General features: G+C 36.7%; 1 protein-coding gene across 1 annotated transcript in view; it reads right to left on the minus strand.

The window, feature by feature from the left end:
* The window catches only part of LOC114454704 (ephrin type-A receptor 6-like), a 242239-nt gene that overhangs the window by 111655 nt on the left and 107231 nt on the right, over window positions 1–23353 (minus strand). The window contains exon 5 of the mRNA XM_028435348.1: window positions 18815–19150. Within this exon, the coding sequence (XP_028291149.1) occupies window positions 18815–19150 (336 nt within the window). The remainder of the gene's footprint in view (window positions 1–18814; window positions 19151–23353) is intronic.

Here is a 23353-nt window from a genome sequence, read left to right on the forward strand (position 1 = left end):
GCTAAATGTTTAAATATAATTTTAAATCAAAATGACAAAATAATTGTTACGTGTTTATTGTACACTATCGCTTTTTGGGATGTGTGCACAGTGCACGTACCTGCACCTGCAGCGTTTGCAGTGTACACAGCACCACTGAGCTGATCACTCTGTTCATTTAAATTTAACGTGTAGCGCCAAGTTAAAAAACACTCACAAGTCTCATAAATTACATATTATTTATATTGTGAGTTACAGCATTGTGTTTTGTTTAACGCTGACAGGTGTTAAAAACTTATCAAACGCACATGATCAGTGTGTGATCACATGCTTCTGTTTTCTGTGATAAATTGACTAAATAACACCATGTTTAACCCTTTACTACTTTTAAAATGTTCGAACCACAGAAACTTTTTTTCTACATGTCTGTCCTTTATTCTCACTGCTCAGTAACAGATGTCACGTCCTGTTGGTCTCAGCATTGGTTTCTATTGGCTGCTGACTCATCCTAAAAGCCATGCGCCCTCACTCTCTGTCCAATGAAGACGTGCACTTAAGCTAAACACTGTCAGTTGGCTTGGCTCAGCTGGGGAGCTCCAAGCTGAGAAGAGTTTGATGGAATGGGAAAAGCCAGTGTGGTCACAGACAACTTGGCTAAACCAGGTTTAAACCATAAGCCTGGCTCTACTAAGAACACTGATGAAATTCCTCCCAGGTTCCCAAACTTTTTTTGTTGCGCCATCCTTTGAAGAACAAAAAAAAAACTTTCAGGGCCCCCAACTTTCAAACAAAATTTAAACAAAATGGGCAAAAATTTTTTTTACTTATATTGCAAGAAAGTCAAAATTGTGATTTTTCTTCTTCAAAACTCATAAAACTAACAAAATGTGCAATGCCATATTTTAAGACAGTATTGATTAAGTTAAATTTAATATTACTATTATTTTTACAGTTCTTCACACTAAATCCCCCTGCAATGATGTCACGCCCCCTGATTTGTTAAACATGAGTCGGAAGCTTTAAAAGCAGCTGTTCACCCATTAAATTCTGTAATTTTTTTAGGAAACTGTCTTTAAAACAGACAGTATATCAACCTAATATATAAACATTTTCTCACCTACAGTTAACTTGCTTCCAATTCCTAAATTAATACACAAGCTTTGGAAATGTGTTCTATTTACATCTCCTCCTCCCAACATTTAGCACGTTCTTGCAGAGACTGCCAGAAGCGTACATTTGTCAGGGGCAAACTAGTTTGATAGAATATCCTGTTGTTTTGCCTGTTTTTACACATGCAATTAGAACTGGGCGACATGGATCAAAACTCATATATTCAAATTTTTTTCTCAAAATGACTATATACAATGTATATCTTGATATTTTTGACTTTATGGGTGAAATTTCCTAATGCAAAATGCCACACAGGCACATTAATTAACAACCAGCTGTACAACATGTGCCTCTTTTGGCTTTTTTCTCCTCTAAGAGACAGCACGTGTGAGTGAGTTCTGTAGTGTGACTTGTTTGGGTTAGGATGCACTCAGAAATCCATCTGACTGTGCTTTTTATCCTGGTCTGAAAGGTAATGAATGCAGCGACTCTTAAAATAAGTATTTTAATACAAAATAAGTTATAAAATAAAAACATATTGTTATAGGGGATAATGTCATTTTCTAAATTGCCAAAATAGAAAACTCGATATATCTTAAATCTCAATATGCCTACATGAAAACCATAAATTGATGCATTTTCAGATAAGACATATCAAACAAAGCTTTATAAATAATAGCATATTCTCCTTTCCTTTTCCAAGTATAGATACATAGTTAACACCACCATCATCACAAGTACACTAAAATATTCACTGATTTGAATGCCTTAGTCACCATAAAGCTTCTTACAAATGAGAGAAAAGAAAAAAAAAACATCATCTGTGGTTTTCAATATATAAAAAAAAGGGAAAACATATCAAAGAAAGGAGTAGCACAAGGTTAATAAACTGTTATAAAACGTGATGAGATTGAAAGATGAAGGCATAAAAAGAAAATCCAGGATACATGACTCGGAACATGGCGTCTGTTCAGGTCAGCTACACTCCAGATGGAAGCCATTATTCAATAGAAAGAAAGCGACACCAGCGCGACAGTGTTGTATTTCCTGTAGACGCCATTAAATGTTTACAGCAGAAAATATTCAAAAGGAATAATTACAGCTTATAACTCTAATAACCTCAAGCTAAACTGATCAGCTGCTCCTTTACTTTATTTCACAGATTTCTGCAATTGTTGCTATAAATTATGTCACTCTGCACAGTACAGTATAAACAGTTGATGGAGAAATTGACTGAATGGCTCAAGTCGCACCTGTTAATGTCCTAATAATGGCAAAAGGCAGCCAGTTATTACCGCCACCACCTGTCACACCCTGGCATCCTTCATCCCAGCAGCTGCCTTCATGCACGACAGCTGAAAACCGGGCCAGACGCTTCTTTTAGTCTCTGTTCTGAGGGAAGAATCAATGTAAAATAGTAGCGATTTCTCATAGTTTACAAATAAAATCAGTTCACTAACCTTGAAAGCTCAAAACGGAAGCCGCAGTAAGAGCATGTGCAAGGGTCAAAGTCCCTGTAGCACATGGGAATGTTTAAATACGTCCATTTTTAATCAGATCCCTCTGTGCACAGTTTGGTCTCTAAACTGTGCGGTGGCGGCACTTTGGGGATCCATCATAGTAACCCTCAGGCTGAAGTGTGATGACAAGAGGATTTGAAGTAGCATCAAGACAACTGCTTGATGATGATGAGCAGGAGGAAGAGAAGTACCAGAGTGAGCGTAACAGGAGGTTGGGGAGGTGTGCCTCCCCTCACGGAATAAAGAATGTCAAAATGATGGTGACCATATGCATATAATCCTTCGGGATGATCCTACCGTATGTTGTCTTGTGGTTTCTAATGGTATCTTATGTTTAGGGATGTGCCATATGAAGTTTTTCAGCCAAAAAATTACAACATTGTCCGACACTCAATTTCCGATGCCAATGTATACACTGACCCCCTCCCCCCAACAGCTAATTCTAGGTCTCAAACTATATCTCCATAAAAATAACAGGTTATGCCTCCTTTTAATGTGATGCAAATTGGATGTATTCCAGAAAAAAACATCATCTGTGCCGATGTCAACTGATAATGGGTGTAGGAAAAAATCAATTCACCAATATATTGCAATATATTACCACATGATTATCGAATCTATCCAACAAAATGTCCAAATCGATTTTTTTAATCATGTTTGTTTCAAGAGAAAACCATATAATTGCACTAACTAAACGCCTGGTCATTAGGTGTCAGTGAACCACATCAGACCTTGTTAAAATAACCCACTCCTCAATGCATTTTTAATTTAATGAAAAATACTGGCCACTTTTATAGACGTATGTGGTTACTTTTTTTTTGAGAACCTAAAAGTTAAACTTTTTTTGAAAAATATAATTTGACAATTTGGTAAACATACCACTTTTTTTTGGAAATTTGTTAGTTACCATTTACTTGTCGCAAGTAAAAATCAAATAAATTGTATTTCATACCATTTTGTACTTGTAAAGGTGACATTCGTAAATATTGATATTGCGATATATCACGATGTGTATCATATTGTTTAGTAGGAGTGTAATTTTTTCGCACGATCGATAATCGATATGCTCGCGCTAAGTATCGATTTTATTTATTTTTTTTTTTTAATTTATTTTTTGGGATTTAAGATTTATTTTATTATTTTCAAAACCTTTTCTGCTTTTTCACTAAAATGTGCAGGTAGGTCTTCACATAAATGTTATCACTGTTTGTCGAAGGAACCAATACTTTGATTACTGGAGTAATGCACTATAATGGTGTCACTGGTATGTTGACACTTATGTCCAGAAAAGTTGCACTAAAATAGTGTCACTGTTCACAAGACACTTTTTAAATTTATTGTCTTTCAGAGATATAAAATAAAAATTGCATTTTTTCACTTAATCTTTTTTTTTCTTGTTAGATTGACTTCTGACCAATATCGATAATCGCAGTTTCGTCATATCGTGACATAATCGTTATTGTGAGCCGTGTATCGTATGGTACACAGAGGTTCCCACCCTTATCGTTTAGAATCAGGATCTATATCGTGACAAGCGAATTATGAATCGTGTAGTATCGTCAGATTCATGACAATGCACACATGAACAACCATCTCTACTTATTTTATGTTACCTTGTCTTATACTGTACATCAGACATAGGCAATTGAATGAATTCATGTTGGTTGTGGGATACAAATGTATGTGTATATACGTATATATGCATATGTGTGTATACATAAAATGAAGAGTCCGTCCTTAAGACTGCTCTACTGTAAAGTGTTTTGAGATACCATTGGTTATGATTTGGCGCTATACAAATAAAAGATTGATTGATTGATTGATTGAATTGGCGGCCCGGGGGTCTAATTTTATATGACCCCCCAAAGTAAACGTAAAAAACATTGCAGGAAAATACAGTAAAAGAAAACAAAAAACACAGAAACACTCGAAAAATGAACAAAACGACAACAGTAATACACAAAATTACTCAGAAAAATATACAAAAATTACAGAAAATGACAACAAAAGTACATAAAAAGACAAGAAAAACATGAAAAATTACAGTTCTCCATCAGAAATAATGCATACATATATATGTATATATTAGATTTTTCACTGAAACCTAAATAGTCGCAGAAAATAATGCAACTTAATAAAGATCTGAGTGTCATTAACCTAGATTGAGTCAATATTCGTTAAATTGAACACATCATGTTGCCTGACACGACTCCATGTCCATAAAAGGAACCATAACAGACATTTTTCTTTAAAAATGTCAGTTATGGTTTAAAGAAAACTGACCAAAAAAAAAAGAAGTGAAAATAAATATTTTAATTTAAGAAAAAAAAAAAAAAAAAAAGGATTTATCCCATCTTCTTTTAGCTTTACATAATCTATGACATAATCTCTGAGAAGATTGTGATGCAAAGGTGGATCTGATTATCCCAGTGGACAGTTTGTTAAATAATGGGTTTTAAAAAGAAAGAGAAAATAGGAGATTAAAAAACAGCGATTTGATCAATGTGACATTTTAAATTATGACACATTTTCAAAAGAAAAGAAAACCAAATATTGTGCAGGTGAGATAAGGCCTTTAAACACCAGCCACTCATTAAATTGATGCTACACAACCTTAAAAAAACAAGACAGCATGTAATGTCAGTGCTTAGAGGGATGAACACACGTGGGCTTTTAAAGGCATGACAATGGAAAATAGAAAGAAAGGGAAAAAAGTGTAATAAGAGAATGATAAAGGTATGTAAGGAGGATTAATACTTTAATAAATCACCACAGAGACAGAGAACTGTCAGATAAATTTATCCCATCCTATTATTCCGCCCCGTATCTCCCGCCACAGGAGGCATTAAGATGGTGTTGTGAATGGGTGGGTGTGATAGCTGGGGAGAGAGTGATGATGAAGATGACCCTGGTGCTGACGTAAATGGCAATAGAAGACCCGCGCGCACAGGAGGAAATGTACGACACGCTACGATACGGGCTATTCTCTCGACACACCTTCGGGATCGTGTGTGACGACGGGTAATTGGGGCCTCCCGGGTCAGATCTCAGGGCGTGGGTGCCAAGGGCGCACACTCCTCTCGTCTCAGAGAGGCCGATAAATCAGTTGTTAATAAGCCTGGGAAGAATAGAAGCTGTATTTACGACCGCTCTTTTTACAAGGCCAGAGGCATGAACCCAACTGCGGTCTCACACATACATATTGACAACATTACAAAGGTATTCAGTCTCATATTCATATGTCAAAAAATCTAAATTTCCTTTGTTTTAATTCATATGTAAGGTTTATCATCATCATCAGGAGGCTGATTGTGGAAGCCACACTATGTGGCTCCATTTAAGTTACAGGGACAGTATTATGAAAAAAAAAAAAAATTATAATGATTTTGCTACACAGTGATATACATTCCTATAGCTTCATTCAGAGGGCCAAAGTTGAAAAACATTTTGTAAAATGTCAGCTCCAAATGGGAGAGTTGGATTTTTGCCCCCTTATGAGTCATAAGGTGAAAACTCCTCCTCCTGACAATCCTGGCTCCTCCTACTATCGCCTCATATCGCCTTTATTACATGATCTGAAGTGTTTGTGACCCAATGTGACGCAGAGGTAGGACAAATCAAATGACTATCACCTTAAATAGACTATTTCTGTGGTCAGAAGAGATGAAGAGGACATGAAAGTGATAGAGCAGCTCCTGTGAGTGTTTGAAACAGCTGACTCAGCTGACTGCGTTTATGCATGAAGGCCTCAAAACGGCCTGTTTTTAGAAGCAGTCGTGAAAGTGACTTCTCAGAGGACTAAAAAGCCAGAAAACAGGCAAGTTTGGAAAAATAAACCTTAAGTACTATGTTTTTGGGATTCTTAGAACAAATGGAGATGGGTGAAAAATAGTATAATACTGGACCTTTAAGTCAACACTGACTGTAGTTTATTCTTTCAAACATCTTTATTGACAGATGTTGATTCATTTGAGTAGACACATTTTAATTAGCATTCTGTCAGTAACATTTATTTCAGTTAAAAATCCACCATGTTTTGTTTGGTTTGCAGCTCTCCCCAGAATATAAAGAAAGTGGCATCGTCCAAGATGGCTTCTAAAGAAGGGTGGATTTAAACCAGAAGCTACTAACTTGGGGGATCCACTGGGGGGGGGGGGGGGGGGGGGGGGGGGAAGCTGCATGTTTTATTTGTTTCAGTAATGTCAGATGTTAGATTATGTTGTCTATGTGTCGAAGGCAAGACACTGAACCGTAAGTTGCTCCCAGTGGTCGACTTGCGCCTTGCACAGCAGCTCATTCCCAGTGGTGTGTGAATGTGAGTGTGAACGGGTGAATGAGTTGATCTTGTAAAGTGCTTTGAGACTACTTCAGTGTGGGGATAAAGCACTATATAAATGAAGTCTACTTACCATAGTTTTATTCAGATAAATTACTCCCATTAGTTTATTTATGGGTTTTACCAGTTTGTATTTACCTCCCTTAAATATCTTTGTTGGCTAGCCACCTTGTATATCCTCCTGAGACCCAGAAGAAAAACTGTTTTGAAATATATATATATATATATATATATATATATATTACATACCGGGAGTCTTTGGGATGAAGAAAACATAGATGTTGCACCAAAAAAATGATCATAAATGTTTTAATTTTTGTATTTATCATCTGTCCCTTGTAGTGGACATCAGGTCTTAGTTGATGCATAACTTAACTTAAAATAGAAAACAAAGTACATTGACAATGTATTAATATTTTGTAGATCCTTGTCTGAATACATTTGCATTTCATGAACATTGCAACAGTTAGATGAAGGAAACATTTCATTTTTTTTTTTTTAATAAAACATCAACTCACAATAGAGTGATTAGACAGGATTTTGTCTATTTGTTAAAGCTGAAGCTGGACTGGAGAATAAATCTGATGTCCTTCACAGAGGACATCAATAAATACCTACATCTCAGGAGGATATAAACGCCGACCATGTGTGTCATTTGTTAGGTCAGTTAGGATAAGTTAAGTTCCTGGGTTTGTTTGTGTTGACCTCAGTTCATCAGTTTTGTTTGGACTTACTTTACTGGTGTGTTTTTGTAAACTGAAGATTTTTTTAGTACGTAAATAAATCAGAACTCATATTTTTGAAAACTACACGTGTTCAGGCCTTTTGCTGTTCAGTTCCTAACACAGGTGGACCAGACTGTGTAGCTGGCTAGACCTGACTATTGCAGCACAGCATTATTGATTCATCCACAGAAAAGTCACCTTCGTGCCCACCCCACACCCCCCGTGCCTCGAGGGTGGGGTTCTTTTACTCAGCCAATTTGTATCATTAGCGTCTGACTCGTATAGCACTTTGGTCCCAGGTCGTGGACATGCCTTTCCTCAGACGCCGCAGCTAATAAAAATCATTGGTCATTTTCCAGGTTGGTAATTAAGTGTGAAGCTAATTTGTCAGATTTAGTTAAAGAAGAGGCACATGGCCAAGAATGAGCTGTCTGGAAGAAGAGCCGTGGACAACAAAGCCAGAGTTTTAAAGGCACTGCTCATTTAAAGTCAAAGCTCCGCGACAACGCTGGATTCAAAGTATCGACTGTTTGATGTTTGAATGGAAACAAGTTCTTTTGGATTCAACATCTCCACATTAAGCAAATACATCCTCAATCTCTTTTAGTACAGAACCTCACATTATACGTTCTATTCTGACCCAGGCAAGGCAAGGCAAATATATTTGTATATGCTTTACTTGATTAAAAAGTGCAACAGAAAACCTACTATTAAATGATTCTATACATCTACAACTTTATTCACTGAGGATATACCATTTAGCTTTTATGTTATAAATACATATATTTTTAAATATATATGACATTTGTTCAACTAAATTCTTGCAAAATAAAAATCTTTGTATGTATTCAAAAGTCACTGATACGTCCATAATTATTATCATAAACATCTGCAAATAAGATGTTTATTTGTCAGGTAAATGAGGCCTAAAATAAGTGTTCAGAGGTATTTCAGATTAGAAAGAAGATGGACTGATTTTGCAGATGTTTGACACATAAGAAACAAGAAAACATTTCCAAGGATGCAGAAAAATCTGTGAGCTAATACAAAATGTTTGAAGTCAAATTACACCATGAATTAATCAGGAACAGTTCCAAATGTGTGTCTTTATTATCCCATAATGAAGTTGAAGAATAGCAGATCAGAGCTGATCTCAAGACCAAAAAACTTCAAAATGTGGCTCTGAGTTCAAGACCGATCTCAAACTACAACACTGCCACTGTTATAAAACATTTGAACCTAATCAGCTTCCTGACTTCCACTTCTGTTTAGATTATATTTGACATTTCTGTTTGCACGGCTCAAAAAATATGTGTCAGGCATTTTGCTGAGAATCGAAACAAACACAACGGCTGTAAAACATTTCACTACGCAGATTTGATTTCAAACGGAGCTGAATTACATTTTACGGCTTCAATAGTAAAAAGAGCAATGAGCCAGACTGCGAACCAGCATGACTCGTATAACTGAGAACACAGTTAACAAGTTAATGATGACATATATTTTCTCAAGGAACAAAAGTCTAATTACAGCACACTTAGGGTGTCTACGAGCACGGAAAAGTCAGTGTATATATAGTAAAAGATAGAATTTCAAATCCACTGTCTTAAATCTTCCAAACAAAAGCAAGGAATGTTCTTTGTATTTAGAACTTATCATACAGGATAAAAGCAGGTAAATAAGATGTATAAATGAATGCAAAAGTTTGCCCAGCATCTCTAAACTACATCAATAATATGTACATATCTCCATTTAACAGCCATAACTTTGACATCTGTGATATTCAAGGATGAGCAGACAATACTAGGACATATCGAGAGATGGGAATAAGCAGTCCATGTATAAACAGTCAAGAAGTTACGTGTACTTGTATGTGTTTAAACTAGGGATGTAACGATTAATCGTAAGGCAGTTAAAAATCGATTCATAGGTGTCACGGTTCACATCGATTCTCTGAAAATTGAATCGCAGTACTTTTTTTATTTATTTATTTTTTTTAAACAGCAGAAGGTGCTATATATTTATCCTCTTGTCCAAATGCTGAAGCGGCGGGCGGAATTAGTTTCTTTCTGGCCGCCTTCTATTCTTAAACATGTTCATAAATGATTCGTTACCCCTTTAGCACCAAAAGAATATCTGTAATATTACGTGAATATCTGTAAAAGTCACGTTTTTCTATTAGCTCTGTCTGCATCTCTTCTTCACTGCACAGAATAGCTGCATGCCAACCGAACACTGGGTTACCAGCGCCCTCTGCTGGTCCAAACAAATATCTGACGTAAATACAATGCAGACTGGTTTTTTTTAGTTAAGTCCAATTGTTAAGGCACAAAAAACATTTTCAGTTGCACTTTTAAAAAGAAAAAGAACTATTATACAGTTTTGCATTGTTTACTATAGAACCAGAATTTAAATTAATATGTTTCTTCTTCTTCATTTGTATTATTCCTTTATTTATTTCATTCAAGATTTATTTTTAGTTAAATTACATTGTTTTGAATAGTTTATCAAGGGATTCTTTTGACAATGAAAAATTAAAGGAAAATAGTACAGTATTTTTCCCAAAAAAAATAAAGGAATATTTTTCAATCATCATTTGTCGACAGTCCCAATTTGTAAAATAAATCGTGAGAGAATCGTATCGTGAACCCAGTATTGTGAATCGAATCGTATCGGGAGTTAAGTGAATCATTACATCCCTAGTTTAAACCCATTTAAACACCTACAGGAACAAGTATTCTACTGTGAAAAAGCTACAGTGACGGATGTCCTAATATGGCTGCCGTTGATGCCATGAATAAGCAACTATGCACAAACTGCTGACAGACAAGAAACGAGAGGAAGTGTTCTTGTGATGCGGTGCAGAACAATGCAGCTTGAGGTGTACGAAGTATTAGAAACATTAGGATTCACATGGCTTTTCTATAGAGGTGGTACAGAGACTAATGTTTAAGGTGTGACCCAACATTTGTGTCTCCAAGCTTTGTGCTGGTCACAGGCCGTGTCCTCTGTCCTCTCTGCCCAGTTTGGCATCTTAACTTCTAAAGCTGTGAAACAAGTATGGTGTACATTTCAGGACATGATCAGGTGTCAGAGTGAGGTGTCAGGTATCAGGAAAACCTCTGTCATTTATCAGACCAAATAGACTTGACAAAGTAAGTTGAGAATCCATTCTTTCCCTTAATTTTTTTAAAAGTTAAGATGTATCAACGTATTGTTTGATTAATAAAAGCATACTTAAATGAAACATTGATATATCTTAACCTTTAAAAATAAATAGGAATACTCTCGTATCCGAAGCAGCATGTAGTGTTGACGTCGTTTATTTCCGGTTTTCTTCAAAATACAACGTAAAGTCACGTTTTACAGCCTAGTCTGATGACTTTTATTTTGAAGCCTGAAGCCGGTTCACCTAACAGCGTTCGGGTTGACAAGTGACAGAGTTTTTCTTGATATCTGATACCTCACTCTGAGACCTGAAGATGTCCTAAAACGTACTGCGTAAAACATCATTGTCAAGGTTCATTTTTCAGCATTTCTGTGGCTGACCATTGAGTAACAGCAATGTGATGTAACGTCATCAACTTTCTAAGGGCTTTAAGTCAATATAAAGTAGACTAACCAACCAAATTTGGACACAGTTTGATATTTTTTTTTAACCTTTAAGCTGTACCCTCGCAGTAAACGCCAACATGTAAAAATAGCCTTCCATTCCTCAGTTTTACCCACCTGCTGTTCTTCAACAAAAGACTGTCTGATTAGACTCTAAGTGGAGGCTCTGACAATCCGATTGGTCTTTGATTGCCTTTGGTGGCATTCAGAATTACCATCCTGCTCGCCGTGATTAAAGATTCTCCAGTTTCGAGACCGATCCGCTCTTTTCCTGCCACCTCTCGTTCTTTGTTCTTTAAATCCTCTATCTGGGCCTGGCCAAACGCTTTGTTCATGCATTTTCTTTAATACCTCTGACAATGTCCTCACTACGCCCTGCAGGCAATCCACGAGCACACACACAAACACTCACATCATATCAGACAGATATAACACTTGTCTATCTGGAGTACAACCCTGTGCCTAGAAAAGTACAAAAATATCTATAACGTCATTTTTTCAATATATAGTTTGCAAGCGGTGACCAAGAGTTAGACTTTTGGACTTTGTCAACACGTCCGACTGTCTGCTTCACCCGACTATAGCTGAGTGAAACTCAACAAAATGCAATATCAGCTCTAATATCTGATAGGCTGCCATATGTGACACAAAAAGCATTCACAGTTCATTCGAGCTGTTTATCAAACGTAAATCTAATGTTAAAAGACAGAAGACACTTCTCGAGGTACCTATAATTTTGTACAAAGTATCAAAAGCCTAAAATGTATAATATGGATCAATATTCCCATTAGTATCACAATAATAAAAAAAAAAGGTAGTGAGTGGTGTATCACAGAAAAATACTCTCTTTTTTGGCAATTTCATTTATAAAGTATAGAATTGTTTCTAATTTGTCAGAAACTTTCAGAGAAAACTGGGGTTTGAGACGCATTGTTTAAAAAACCCTAAATGGCCTTTTTTCTAATCCAGAGACTAGAATGTGTTTGACAAAGGCAAATAATCACTTCTATTACAGCTAAATGTTTGTGTGTGTGTATGAATGTCTTCCCCCACACTCTCTTTATTCTGTGCTTGATTCCTCCTCCTCTTCATTTTTCCAACCTCTTTGTTGCTCTTTCCATCCTGTTCTCACTCATCGTCTCCTTATACTCTCTGATGCTCATTTTCTGTCTTTTTTTTACCCTCTCCCACTGCTCTCTCACTTTATTTATCTTATTTCCTGTCCTCTCCTACTGTCTACTTTCATCAAAGGGGGGGGGAAACACTCCAACAAGTGCCCTTGATTAAGTTGTTGTGTGAAAATATCCATAATTTACTTTTGTGTTTACTGCATATAAACTCTGCACAATCTATGCTGGATGGTTGCTGTTGAATCTTTTGTTCTGCTGATCCCGTCACAGCAGTGCTCTGCTCAGTCCACCTCCACCACTGAAAGCGACTTCAGCAACTCTGGCGACCAGATTACATTTAAAATCAATGTAAATGACGCGACTTCAAGAGACAACAACTCAACAACTCGCACGATTTATGTCCCTAGAAGTCAGTCATAGTTGAAAATTTTGAACTTTTCCAGTGACATGTGATGTTGTGTCGCAACATCCAATCGGCAAAGAATTTCTTTCTACGTTACTTCCCCGGTCGTCACGCCAAGCCAAGTGACTATTCCGTTTTGAACAACACCTCTGCTCCTTTTTATCGGGCCCACAATAATATAAAATAAAATGCAGCGTCTAGCCTTCTGCCGTTTCTGGATTTTGTACAAAAAATACGATGCCGCAATCATGAGAGGATCAGCCATGATTCATGTGGAAATGAAAGTTGAGCCAGAAAAAGGGCTTTGAAATTAGCGAGGTAGATGACGCGAGCAAAAAGCGCGACTACGTTCAAGCAACTCATCACGAGCAATTTAAGCAATTGTAGTCACTGAAGCCGGGTTCAGTGTGAACGCAGCTTTAGGCAGTCGCTGTCCAGTGCTGATTCATAAAAACAACGCAGCTTTTAAGCTTCTTCTCTGTTTAACTGCTGACAAACCTGCTGGGTTATCCTCATCTACTGTATTCTGGACCTGCAGCTCCACCAGCCAAACTGACATGAGATGAAACTGGTTTGTTAGCTGGACTGGTAGCGATCAGCTATTAGCCCTACGGTAGCAGCAGTTTTTTGTTTTTTTTGTTTAAAAGATTAAGCCATGGGAGTGCAACTAGAAATGGCTCATTAAATTACTCAGTATCTGGTCATATTACACAGAACTATTTATTTTTATTCACAGATTACAACTGTTGACATTAAACAAAGAATGGTAGCCCACATATGGGGCTCGGATTATAAAATTGTGCATGTTAAAATAAACAAACTTTTGGCCACAAACCATGTTTAAAAAATATGTGAATTTTTGTCACCTCTGACCAGATTTACAGTCATTTTTTTAATCTCTTGTAAAAATATAATTTAGGTGGTGTCTCAAATTGTTACATTCAAATATAAATGTTAAATGTGAAATATGAAATCTAAATGTCATAGGTAAAACTAAATATTTAGCTAATATGCAAATTCACCGGAAGCACCAAAATAAAAGCTCATTGACGCGAACAAACTCTATTCGTACATTTCGATTTCGATTTAATATTTAGCATTTAGATGTAATATAACAATGTGATGAATGTAATGTGACAAAGTTTAGCAGAAAAAAAATACCACAGATTTCACAAACATTGCTGTAAATCTGGTCAAATGTAACATGTGTGGTTTGTTGCTAAATGTTGCCGTTTTCAATCGGCGCTTCATACTCACAGGCTAAAAAATTACAACTTTTATTGGCTTGCATTGCTCTAATTACTGGAAAAAACCACACAAAATTAATAATAAAAAATTATGCTTTATTAACAATTAATCAAAAGATATCTCGTTGTCAAAGTGTTTCACTTCCCCTTTAAACCTTTACCCTTCTCCTCTCCTGCTTTTGCTCTTTGGATTACACTCCCAGTTCTCATTAAAGCTCTTTCATCTTCACCCATAGCTCCCACTTCTTCTTCTCCTGACCCATTCACCCTCATTCACCTGTGTGTTTATCTAAGGTCAGCTGAAAATCAAAATAGAAAAGCAGTTTGAGTTTCTATCTACAGTGCACACACTAGCCAATGGTGCAATCTATAAGCAATCGGGGCCACAGACGTCTGCTGCTCCTCGTGGTTATAAGCGCCGCAAATCATAGACTGCCTTCAGTGGCGTGAAGCATTAACCAAAATGGTCATCTGCATTTTAATGACTGTCCTATTTATTCATGGTCAACGTACAGGAACTGCAGGAAACTCGATATTTCTGGCAACACAGAAATGCACATGGCTGTCTGGTTTCTGCTGATGGCGACGTTATGCTAATGCTGTTTGAATTCTTCTGTGCAGCCTCCCAAACAAGTCCATCATACCCAGGTTGAGGTGGATGTGTTGGGGGAAGGGGTGTAGTCTAAAGCATGTATTTTTTTTTTATCTCTGCTGCATGCAACTTTTCATTTTCCTCCGATGATTTGCATGGTTATCGTAACCGTGAATGAAGATGCTGACCTTAAACGCATTTTAATATACCCACAGCATATTTTTATATTGCTGACAATGTGAAAGTTGGCTTTCTTTATCAAATCCCTCTGTGTAGAAGGTGAAATTAAACTATTTTTTCCAATTTGAAATATTTAATTTAAACATCTCTACTATACAAATTGCCAAACATTATTCAGCATAGCTAAATATACAATAAAAGCAATACTAATTATCTTTTTTAAAAAATAAAAAAAAGTCTACTGATGTCATGTGAGCTTGATAATTAGCACAATCGTAGCATGAACGCACGTCACAGGTCTCTAAAGTCAATAATCTCTGGATTTGTGAACGTCAGCTCCGCACTCACGCACCCAAAATCAAATCTCAATCGTTCATCATATACGCAGTCTTTTCGGTGCATGTTGACACTATAATTGTGCTGTAATTATTTTTTCCCCCCGACAAACAATATGTCATTGTTAACACTGTTCTCAGTTATACGAGTCATGCTGTTTCTCCATCTGGCTCATTGCACTTAAAAAATAAAGGCGATAAAATGAAATTCAGCTCAACTCCAAAGATAATTCACTGTTAAATGCAGAGGTGTAAAGAGTATTATTATATCCTATACTCAAGTAGAAGTACTGTTACTTGATTGAAATTGTACTCAAGTACAAGTAAAAGGTAGCTCAAATAAATACTTAAAGTAATAGTTACTAGTTACTTTCTCCCCCACGTTTATTTTTGGTAATAAATCTTGCCACGGTCTTATGTATAAACTTAAAAATGATGACTCAAAATCTTGCACAATTGGAACTTACGATAATGTATTTCCCACAAAAGCATCTGTATAAAAAAAAGGTTTGTGAAAAATGTACAATCCTTTTTAAAATAAAATAAAACCAATACATTTAATTCAAAATAAAAAAATTAAAAAAAATCCTCAAGCTCCAAGTATAGCTAAATACAGTATATGAAAATAACCTGCATTCAATGCTGTTTTGGTTCTGATTGGTCGTCTATGATGTGATGCATTCTATTGTTGTCTGGTCATTTCATTTTTTGTAGTTTTGCAATGTCCATTGATCATTTTAAGACAAAAACATCTTCTCAGTAATGCGTAGAAATGTAATAAATTACTTATTTTAAAATGGAGTTCAAGTTCCAGTATTGTGCTATTTTTCCACACATCTCCATTTGTTCTAAGAACTCCAACAACATAGTATTTGAGGTTTATTTTCCTAAACTGTTTTCTGGAGCTTTTAGCCTATGAAAAGTCACTTTCAGAACGCTCCTAAAAACAGGCTGTTTTTTGGGCCTTTACGCATATGCATGAGTGAGCGTAAACACACGCTGCTTAGAGAGAATATCAATAAAATCTTAATACATTAAACACACATAATATCTACTAAAGAAGAGGTTAAATGCATATGGAGTAATTATCCATCGACCTGCGTGGATATATTTATTGGTTAAGCAACAAACCAATCAAACGGATGGAAACTCCAACCATTAATCAACTGTCAGTGACAAAAGAAAAGAATGAAGCATTTCAGGAATGCAATAGTCAAAACATCAAAATTGCTCTGTATTTTCTTTTCTAGCTTTAGGTGAAATGAAACTGTTTTAATATGACATATAATATAAATAAGAATAAAATAATTAAATCTGAATGGCGACCAGAAAATACCGTACTGTTATCCAAAGAACCATTATCATATATTTGTATCATCATGAAACTAGTGATTATACATCTGCAAAACTCACAGAAAAGCTTTAATAAACACACACTCACATGCTCTATTATCATGACTTACTTTTTGTGAAAATAGATTTTATGCATGGAATTGAAAGAAGTCAACAAACTTTAATCTCTGACAATCTTCAAGTTGCTAATGTTTGCGAGGTTGTAGAAATTTTCATTCAACACTGTGTATTACATCTGTGTATTCCATCCATCTGTGTATTACATCTAACCCACAAGCAGTAAGCCATGCAATACAATTATATCCTACACACAGCCCACAATGTAATCAATACCCTCTTATGATTTCCATTAAATTAGATGACACTGTCTATTGACTCTCTGAGCAAACTCAGGATACAGTCAAGGTGATAGCGCTAAAATACATCATCACTCATTATCACAGACTGAGGGCCATAAATCTACCTTTTCTCCTGGGCGTCCTAAATAGCTACAGCTGGATATTTCTACGTTTACACAAGTCCTGCAGAAAGCCTCGGGACTATATGTGCTAAACTGGCTATATTAATGAAATAAAAAGGTGGCGTGTAACATCGTGTCACCCCTTGTGACACAGAATAATACATTTCATGTGTTTTCGGCTGTATGAGAAAATGTATTTTTCCCACAGCAGCAGTAGGAGGGTCGCATAGAGAAAGATGAGGAGGAGAGAACAAAGAAAGGGAAACAAAACAGGAGCGAGAACTAGAAGGAGGACAGGGAGGACAAACAACCGGGAGCAAAAGAACGGGTGAGAGAATCGTCAAGGGAGGACAAGAGAGAGGGAGGCGGGGGAAGACAGAAAAACACAGTGTCTGCAAATCGCAAATTAAAGGCATAAGCATGCACTTTATCAAACAGTTGGCCCAGAGGAAACACGGTGCGGTCCTTTCAGAATAAAAAGCTTCATTTGGAGCAAAAAAGCTGCTTTAAAGATAACTTGGAATTGACCTTCAGTGTCAAAACATGCAAATGTGGTGATCCAGGATGATCCAGGATGCTAAAAGTACACAACTTTAATAATACGCCTCGTAATAATTGTGTATATATATATATATATATATATATATATATATATATATATATATATATATATATATATATATATATATATATATATATATCTTATATGCATATATACAAATAATAAAAGTTTACAGGTTCCTGTTTAAAATTTATTTTGAAAAAGACATGTTTAACATATCGAAGCTAAGGATGCACTGAAATAAAAAAATATTGGTCGAAACTGAAAACCGAAAATGAATAAACCAAAACACCAAAATAAATTATTATGCAAATTATTAGTCCCATTGTATTTCTGGCTCTGAATATGTACCACTAACCACTAAAATTAAAACATTGCAATTGTATAAACTAAAATCAAAACCAATGATGCCATTTTTGACGGAAAATCTTTCGTTGGTCGAAATTTCAGTGCATCACTAATCAAAGCGTTTCTTTCAAATACATTTTGAATGATTTGCTGATCATATCTGGTCTAGAAACCATGTTTACGCCTCCTAATCTTTAAAAGAAGTGTGACTGAAAGAATAGTTGTGTTGACCTTTACTCGTGCAATCCTTTTTTGTTCTTATCAGCTTCATGAACGCAGCAGAAACGTTTGTTAAATCAAGTTTATCCATATATACTGCAACACAGAGAAACTCAACTGCCTCAAAATAAACCGTAGCGCAGGGGTCACCAACACGATGCCCGCGGGCACCAGGTAACCCGCATGGACCATGTCACGGGCCCTCGGGAGTCTAGTCACCAATGAGCTTCATCTAAAATCTGATTTACTTTCCAGGATTCAAACTCACTAAGATAAATACATAAGAGAGATGTAGTTAGTACTTAGTAGAGTTAAATACAGCTGCACTTAATACAGTTTTAGTCTTAAATGAACCTTCAAATGTTTATTTTCACCAAAACGTTGCAACAAAAGTTATTAATTGTTGTAAATCTGGTGTATGGTCACTGGTATGTTCTATATAATGATACATATATATATATATAAGATATTTTGTTTTTAAATGCAAGGTGGATTTTTGTAAAATATGACAATTTTAACATTTTACAAATGTTACATGTTATATGATTGGTTAAAAGTTGTGAGTAACTAGTAAAATAGTGATAATTGTAAATGAAATGTAATGAAAATGAAACAATTGCATAAATTAGGAGAAATAAAGTGTTTCATGTCGAAACTTCAACAGGGTTTTTAAAATAGTCAAATAGAAAGAACAGAAACTCACCCCCCTGATCCGTGCTGACCGTGATGATGGCGACCTGGCGTGGAAACGTGCTCATGTCTGACACTCCGTTGAGTGACTCGATCTCAAACGTGTAGTTGGCGTGGGCGGCAAAGTCTGTGACGGCGACGGTGGCGTTGATCAGACCCAAATGTCGCGGCAGGAAGCGGAGTTCTTCTTCACAAAGTTGGCACCGGTTGGGATCGGGGCCGCAGCGTTTGCACTGGACGTTATAGGTGAGGTCCCGCCGACCCCCAGTGTCACTGGGAGGGGACCACAGCAGCATCAGGCACGTGTCGTTCAGGTTAAACATCAAATTACGAGGTGGGGATGGAGGTCCTGCCAAGGAGAGGAAAAGGCTGATTGGAAAGCTTTGAAATAATCTGAGGTCAGTTTATCAATAATATGCAATATTGATCATCCACACCAGAGTCTTCATACATCTGATCAAACTTTTCTTGGTTAGAAAACTCAAAGAGGAAGACGGTGAAAGAATTGGAATCACTTAAACTTTATTTCTCATTCAGAAAAGTGTCAACCTGCTGTGTGAAATCTACACAAAAGTAGGGCTGAACGATTAATTGCATTTGCGATATTATTGCGATATCATAAAACACAATTTTCTAAGCGCAAAGGCTGCAAATTATTTTATTTATTTATTTTTTTTCTTGTCTTGGGTTGTTTAAGAAGTACAGTCCACATGTTTACATGTTTCATGAAACGTGACGTTAGTTAGATACAGTATGAATATGAAGAGGTAAAGCCACAGATTTGTTTGCTCAAAATGTACATTTTCTATATATTTAACATTTAAATAAATCTGAAATTGTTTATTATGACACAGATTGATGTATTGCTTGTGTTCATTGAAAAATACATGATAAGAGGCCTTTAAAAAATAATTGCACATTAAATCACAAATACAATATTGAGGAAAAAAAAAAATCGCAATTAGATTATTTATTTATTATTTATTATTATTATTTTTTTCTCCACTGTAAACACTTGCATTGCATTGTGGGATGTGGAGTCCCTTAGACCAGGGGAGTTTAACTTATTTTAGTTCAAGGGCCAAGGACAGAGTACACTTCTGCGTATTCATAAAATACGAAATATGTAAGAAACCGACCATATCCATGGAATAAGTGAAACATATCAGTCCCAAAAGGATCTTCCCTTAATGTTTCCAGATTTGGTAGAAAATAATATTTAATTAAGGGAAATATTATGTCATATATTGAGGAAAATTAAAGAATTTTGTAAGAATTTTAAGTTTTTTCTTTACATGTTTAACATTAAAAATGACAGCAATCATGCAATATAATCACCGGGAAAAACTGTGAACCCCTGGAAATATTTCATTTAGTTCCATTTACACAACGATTCATGTTTTCTCCATCATTTCTACTTTCTCGTGCGGGCTGAATTGGATGATCCAAAGGGACGGATTTGGCCCCCGGGCCATGTGTTTGACACATGTGCCTTAGACAAATGCATAGAAGTGTTTTTACTTCATTCTTACTATGATTTCGTGTGTTTCTTTGCCAGACAACGAGGGCTCTTTAAAGAAAAACATGATCAAAAACTACTTCTAGAAAAGTGTCGCCAGAAATTCTTAATATCAAAATGGGGTCGTGATCAAAAAACAGCTTGGAAAATACTGTTTATTTCCACTTATTTACAAAATGAGATTCTTTAAAATGTTTGTTATCACTTGTTCATTCCATCATTATGCTCTATAGTTGTTTTCAAATAGTTTTCTAAGTCAGACAAAAGGGGGTACCCGGATTCAGAGAGTTTGAGAACCGTTGATGTAGAAGATCACCAGCTCCAGTGAAAAGGCCCTTAACCCTAAAATGTTCAGGGTTGGGTTGAATGTAGAAACTAACTTAGTTACACTTTACAAGTTAGATGAAAGTGTTTCATCAGCCCGAATAGTTCACATCTATTCCACAAATCTGCACATCAAACATGTTTAACCCAGTCTGTTCCACCATATCATACAACTCTTATTGATCTACTCCTCTCACGTGCAGTAAACGGCTAAAGATATTTTATCTTCCTCTTATTTCATTTGGTAATGTATGTATGTGTTCCCTGAATGTGTGTGTGTGTGTGTGTGTGTGTGTGTCAGGGTAAGCATTGTGCTATAGCAGGCAGCCAGCTGTCAACAGGGTGGAGTTAAAAGGCCTGTGGGATTTGAACACTCCCTTCCTGCCAAGCTAACTGTCTGCCAGGACAATGGGATGTTTCCCTCTCCTCCATCCCTCGCTCTCCACACCTTTACTAAAAATCTCAACAGACAAGAGAACTCCTCCTCCCACTCCTCCACTTGTGTCTGTTCTCTCTCTCTTTATCTCCCTCTGCCTCCGTCGGCCATTATCTCGCCTCTTCCATTCTGTCCGTGGAGGAGAGTCCAACCACCGCCTCCTCCTCTTCCAGAGCAACCCCATCGCCATCAATCGGCTCTTATTCTCCTCGAGGGGGAGATTGGTATCAGCTCCCCTCCTTCCCTTTCACGCAATCCAGCCTTTGCACTTCTCCTCCACCTTTATCTCTCCTTCATGACATCTTCTCTTTCATCTTCTCTGCCATTCTCCACCTCTTTACCCCTCACTCTTTAATCGCACTTCATTTTTTTACATACCTCCAACAACAAGCGTGTAATTTATGTTCTGGCCTACGAGCCTCTGATTAAAATGCATTATGTGAGTAAACAGAGAGCTCACAGCTCGTAAAAATAGATGTGGTACACTGGGCTACTCCTCTCAGCTCACAAGGTTGTCCCAATCTAATACTGATTTACACACAGAGAAAAAGTGGCCTTGACAATGTTAGATACAGTAAGTCTGTGTCTTATTGATATCGTCTGGCTCAGTGGTAGAGTGGGTCATCCAGTAACCGAAATGTTGGTGGTTCGAACCCCGCTCTATCCAAGTCATTGTCGTTGTGTCCTTGGGCAAGGCACTTTACCCACATTGCGTCGTATGAATTGTGCATGAATGTTGGTGGTGGTCAGAGGGGCCGTAGGCGCAAAATGGCAGCCACGCTTATGTCAGTATCCCCCAGGGCAGCTGTGGCTACATTGTAGCTTACTACCAACGGTATGACTGTGTGAGTGACTGGTGTGAATAACTAATGGTTTCTGTACGATTTATCAAGATTTTTTACACACTAGTCATACTCAACCGCCCCATGATGCATTGCGAGCGGAATGTAAAAACGTCCTTGGACTGGCTTCAAGCTAAAAGTCAGACATCTGCCTTTTCAAATCAAAAGCAGCTCTTCCTGTCTTCCATTAGTTTTTTTACGCTTTTGTAAATAGGACTCTTGTTTTGATGTGAAGCGGAAGTTTTGTCAGTAGCACAATGTGTTTCTGTGAGTTTTATGGATCAAATTACCACATGTTCATATTCTACTTGGTCACTTTCTCACTTACAATGTTTTCAGAACTTTCAAAGGTGGCGAATATTTAGCCTCAGTGTGCTTCAGGTTTTTGTCGCTGAAGGTTCAAAATACATCTTGTGAGACTTGGAAGTATACTTCAGTAGGAACGGTCACCATACTAATCATACTAATAGTATATAGTAGACCGCATATACTCATTGTGTAGTGTATAGTACATGTTGGTAAATAACTGTATCTTTGACATATAGAGTGAATGAAAAATTTGAGCTATTCCTGGGTTTTCCATTGAATGGCCCTATATCACATAGAAACATAAAACCCTAAAATCATTATTTTATTTTAATACTACACCAAGAATAGGTTAGTTTCTACTATTTAAAGAATCATTTTGTGAGAATCTCTTCCATAATCAAGTAAACTTGGTCATGTGATTGAAATTTCATTAATTGAATCCGGAATCAAATGGAATCGAATTGAATCGCGAATAGCTTTGCAAATCGAATCGGTTTGAAAACCTGAATCGTTACCCAGCTCTAGTTGGCACTGTAGTAGCAAATTTTCAGAATTCACAGTTTCATGCATTATACATTTAAAAGAGTAAGCAGTAGTTTTTAAGGTCTTTCCACTGGCCCCCAGTCAGCCTCAGAATAGACTTTATTGTTCTGCTGCTGGTGTAGAAATCTCTGAATGGGTTCAGTCAAGTATCCATCAGTCAGATGTGAGTCAGGTGTGAACCCATCCAAAGTGAGAAGTAGGGGTGTTCCGATCCGATATCAGCCAGAAAAACGAATATCGGATTTTATCGGACTGCATCTAAAATCTCCAATATAGGCTCTCCGATCAGTTTTTGTTGTTTTTGTCCCCGCCCTCAGCTGTTCCCATCATACACTGACAGTAAAAAACAATTGAAGTAAGATTGAATTGTTGACTATTGTTCTCTGTTTGAGTAACATCACTTGATCAAACCTTTTCTAAGATTCCACACTACAAAATAAGTAATAAAAGTATGTATGATTCGTGCTGATAATGCATCGGTTCGATATCGGTCAACACTCAAGGCTGCAATATCGGTGTCGTATCGGAAGTGAAAAAGTTGTAGCGGGACATCCCTAGCAAGAAGGCCCTGGATCAAGC

This window comes from Gouania willdenowi, chromosome 21 (genome assembly GCF_900634775.1).
Source record: "Gouania willdenowi chromosome 21, fGouWil2.1, whole genome shotgun sequence".
In the NCBI taxonomy this organism is placed as follows: domain Eukaryota; kingdom Metazoa; phylum Chordata; class Actinopteri; order Blenniiformes; family Gobiesocidae; genus Gouania; species Gouania willdenowi.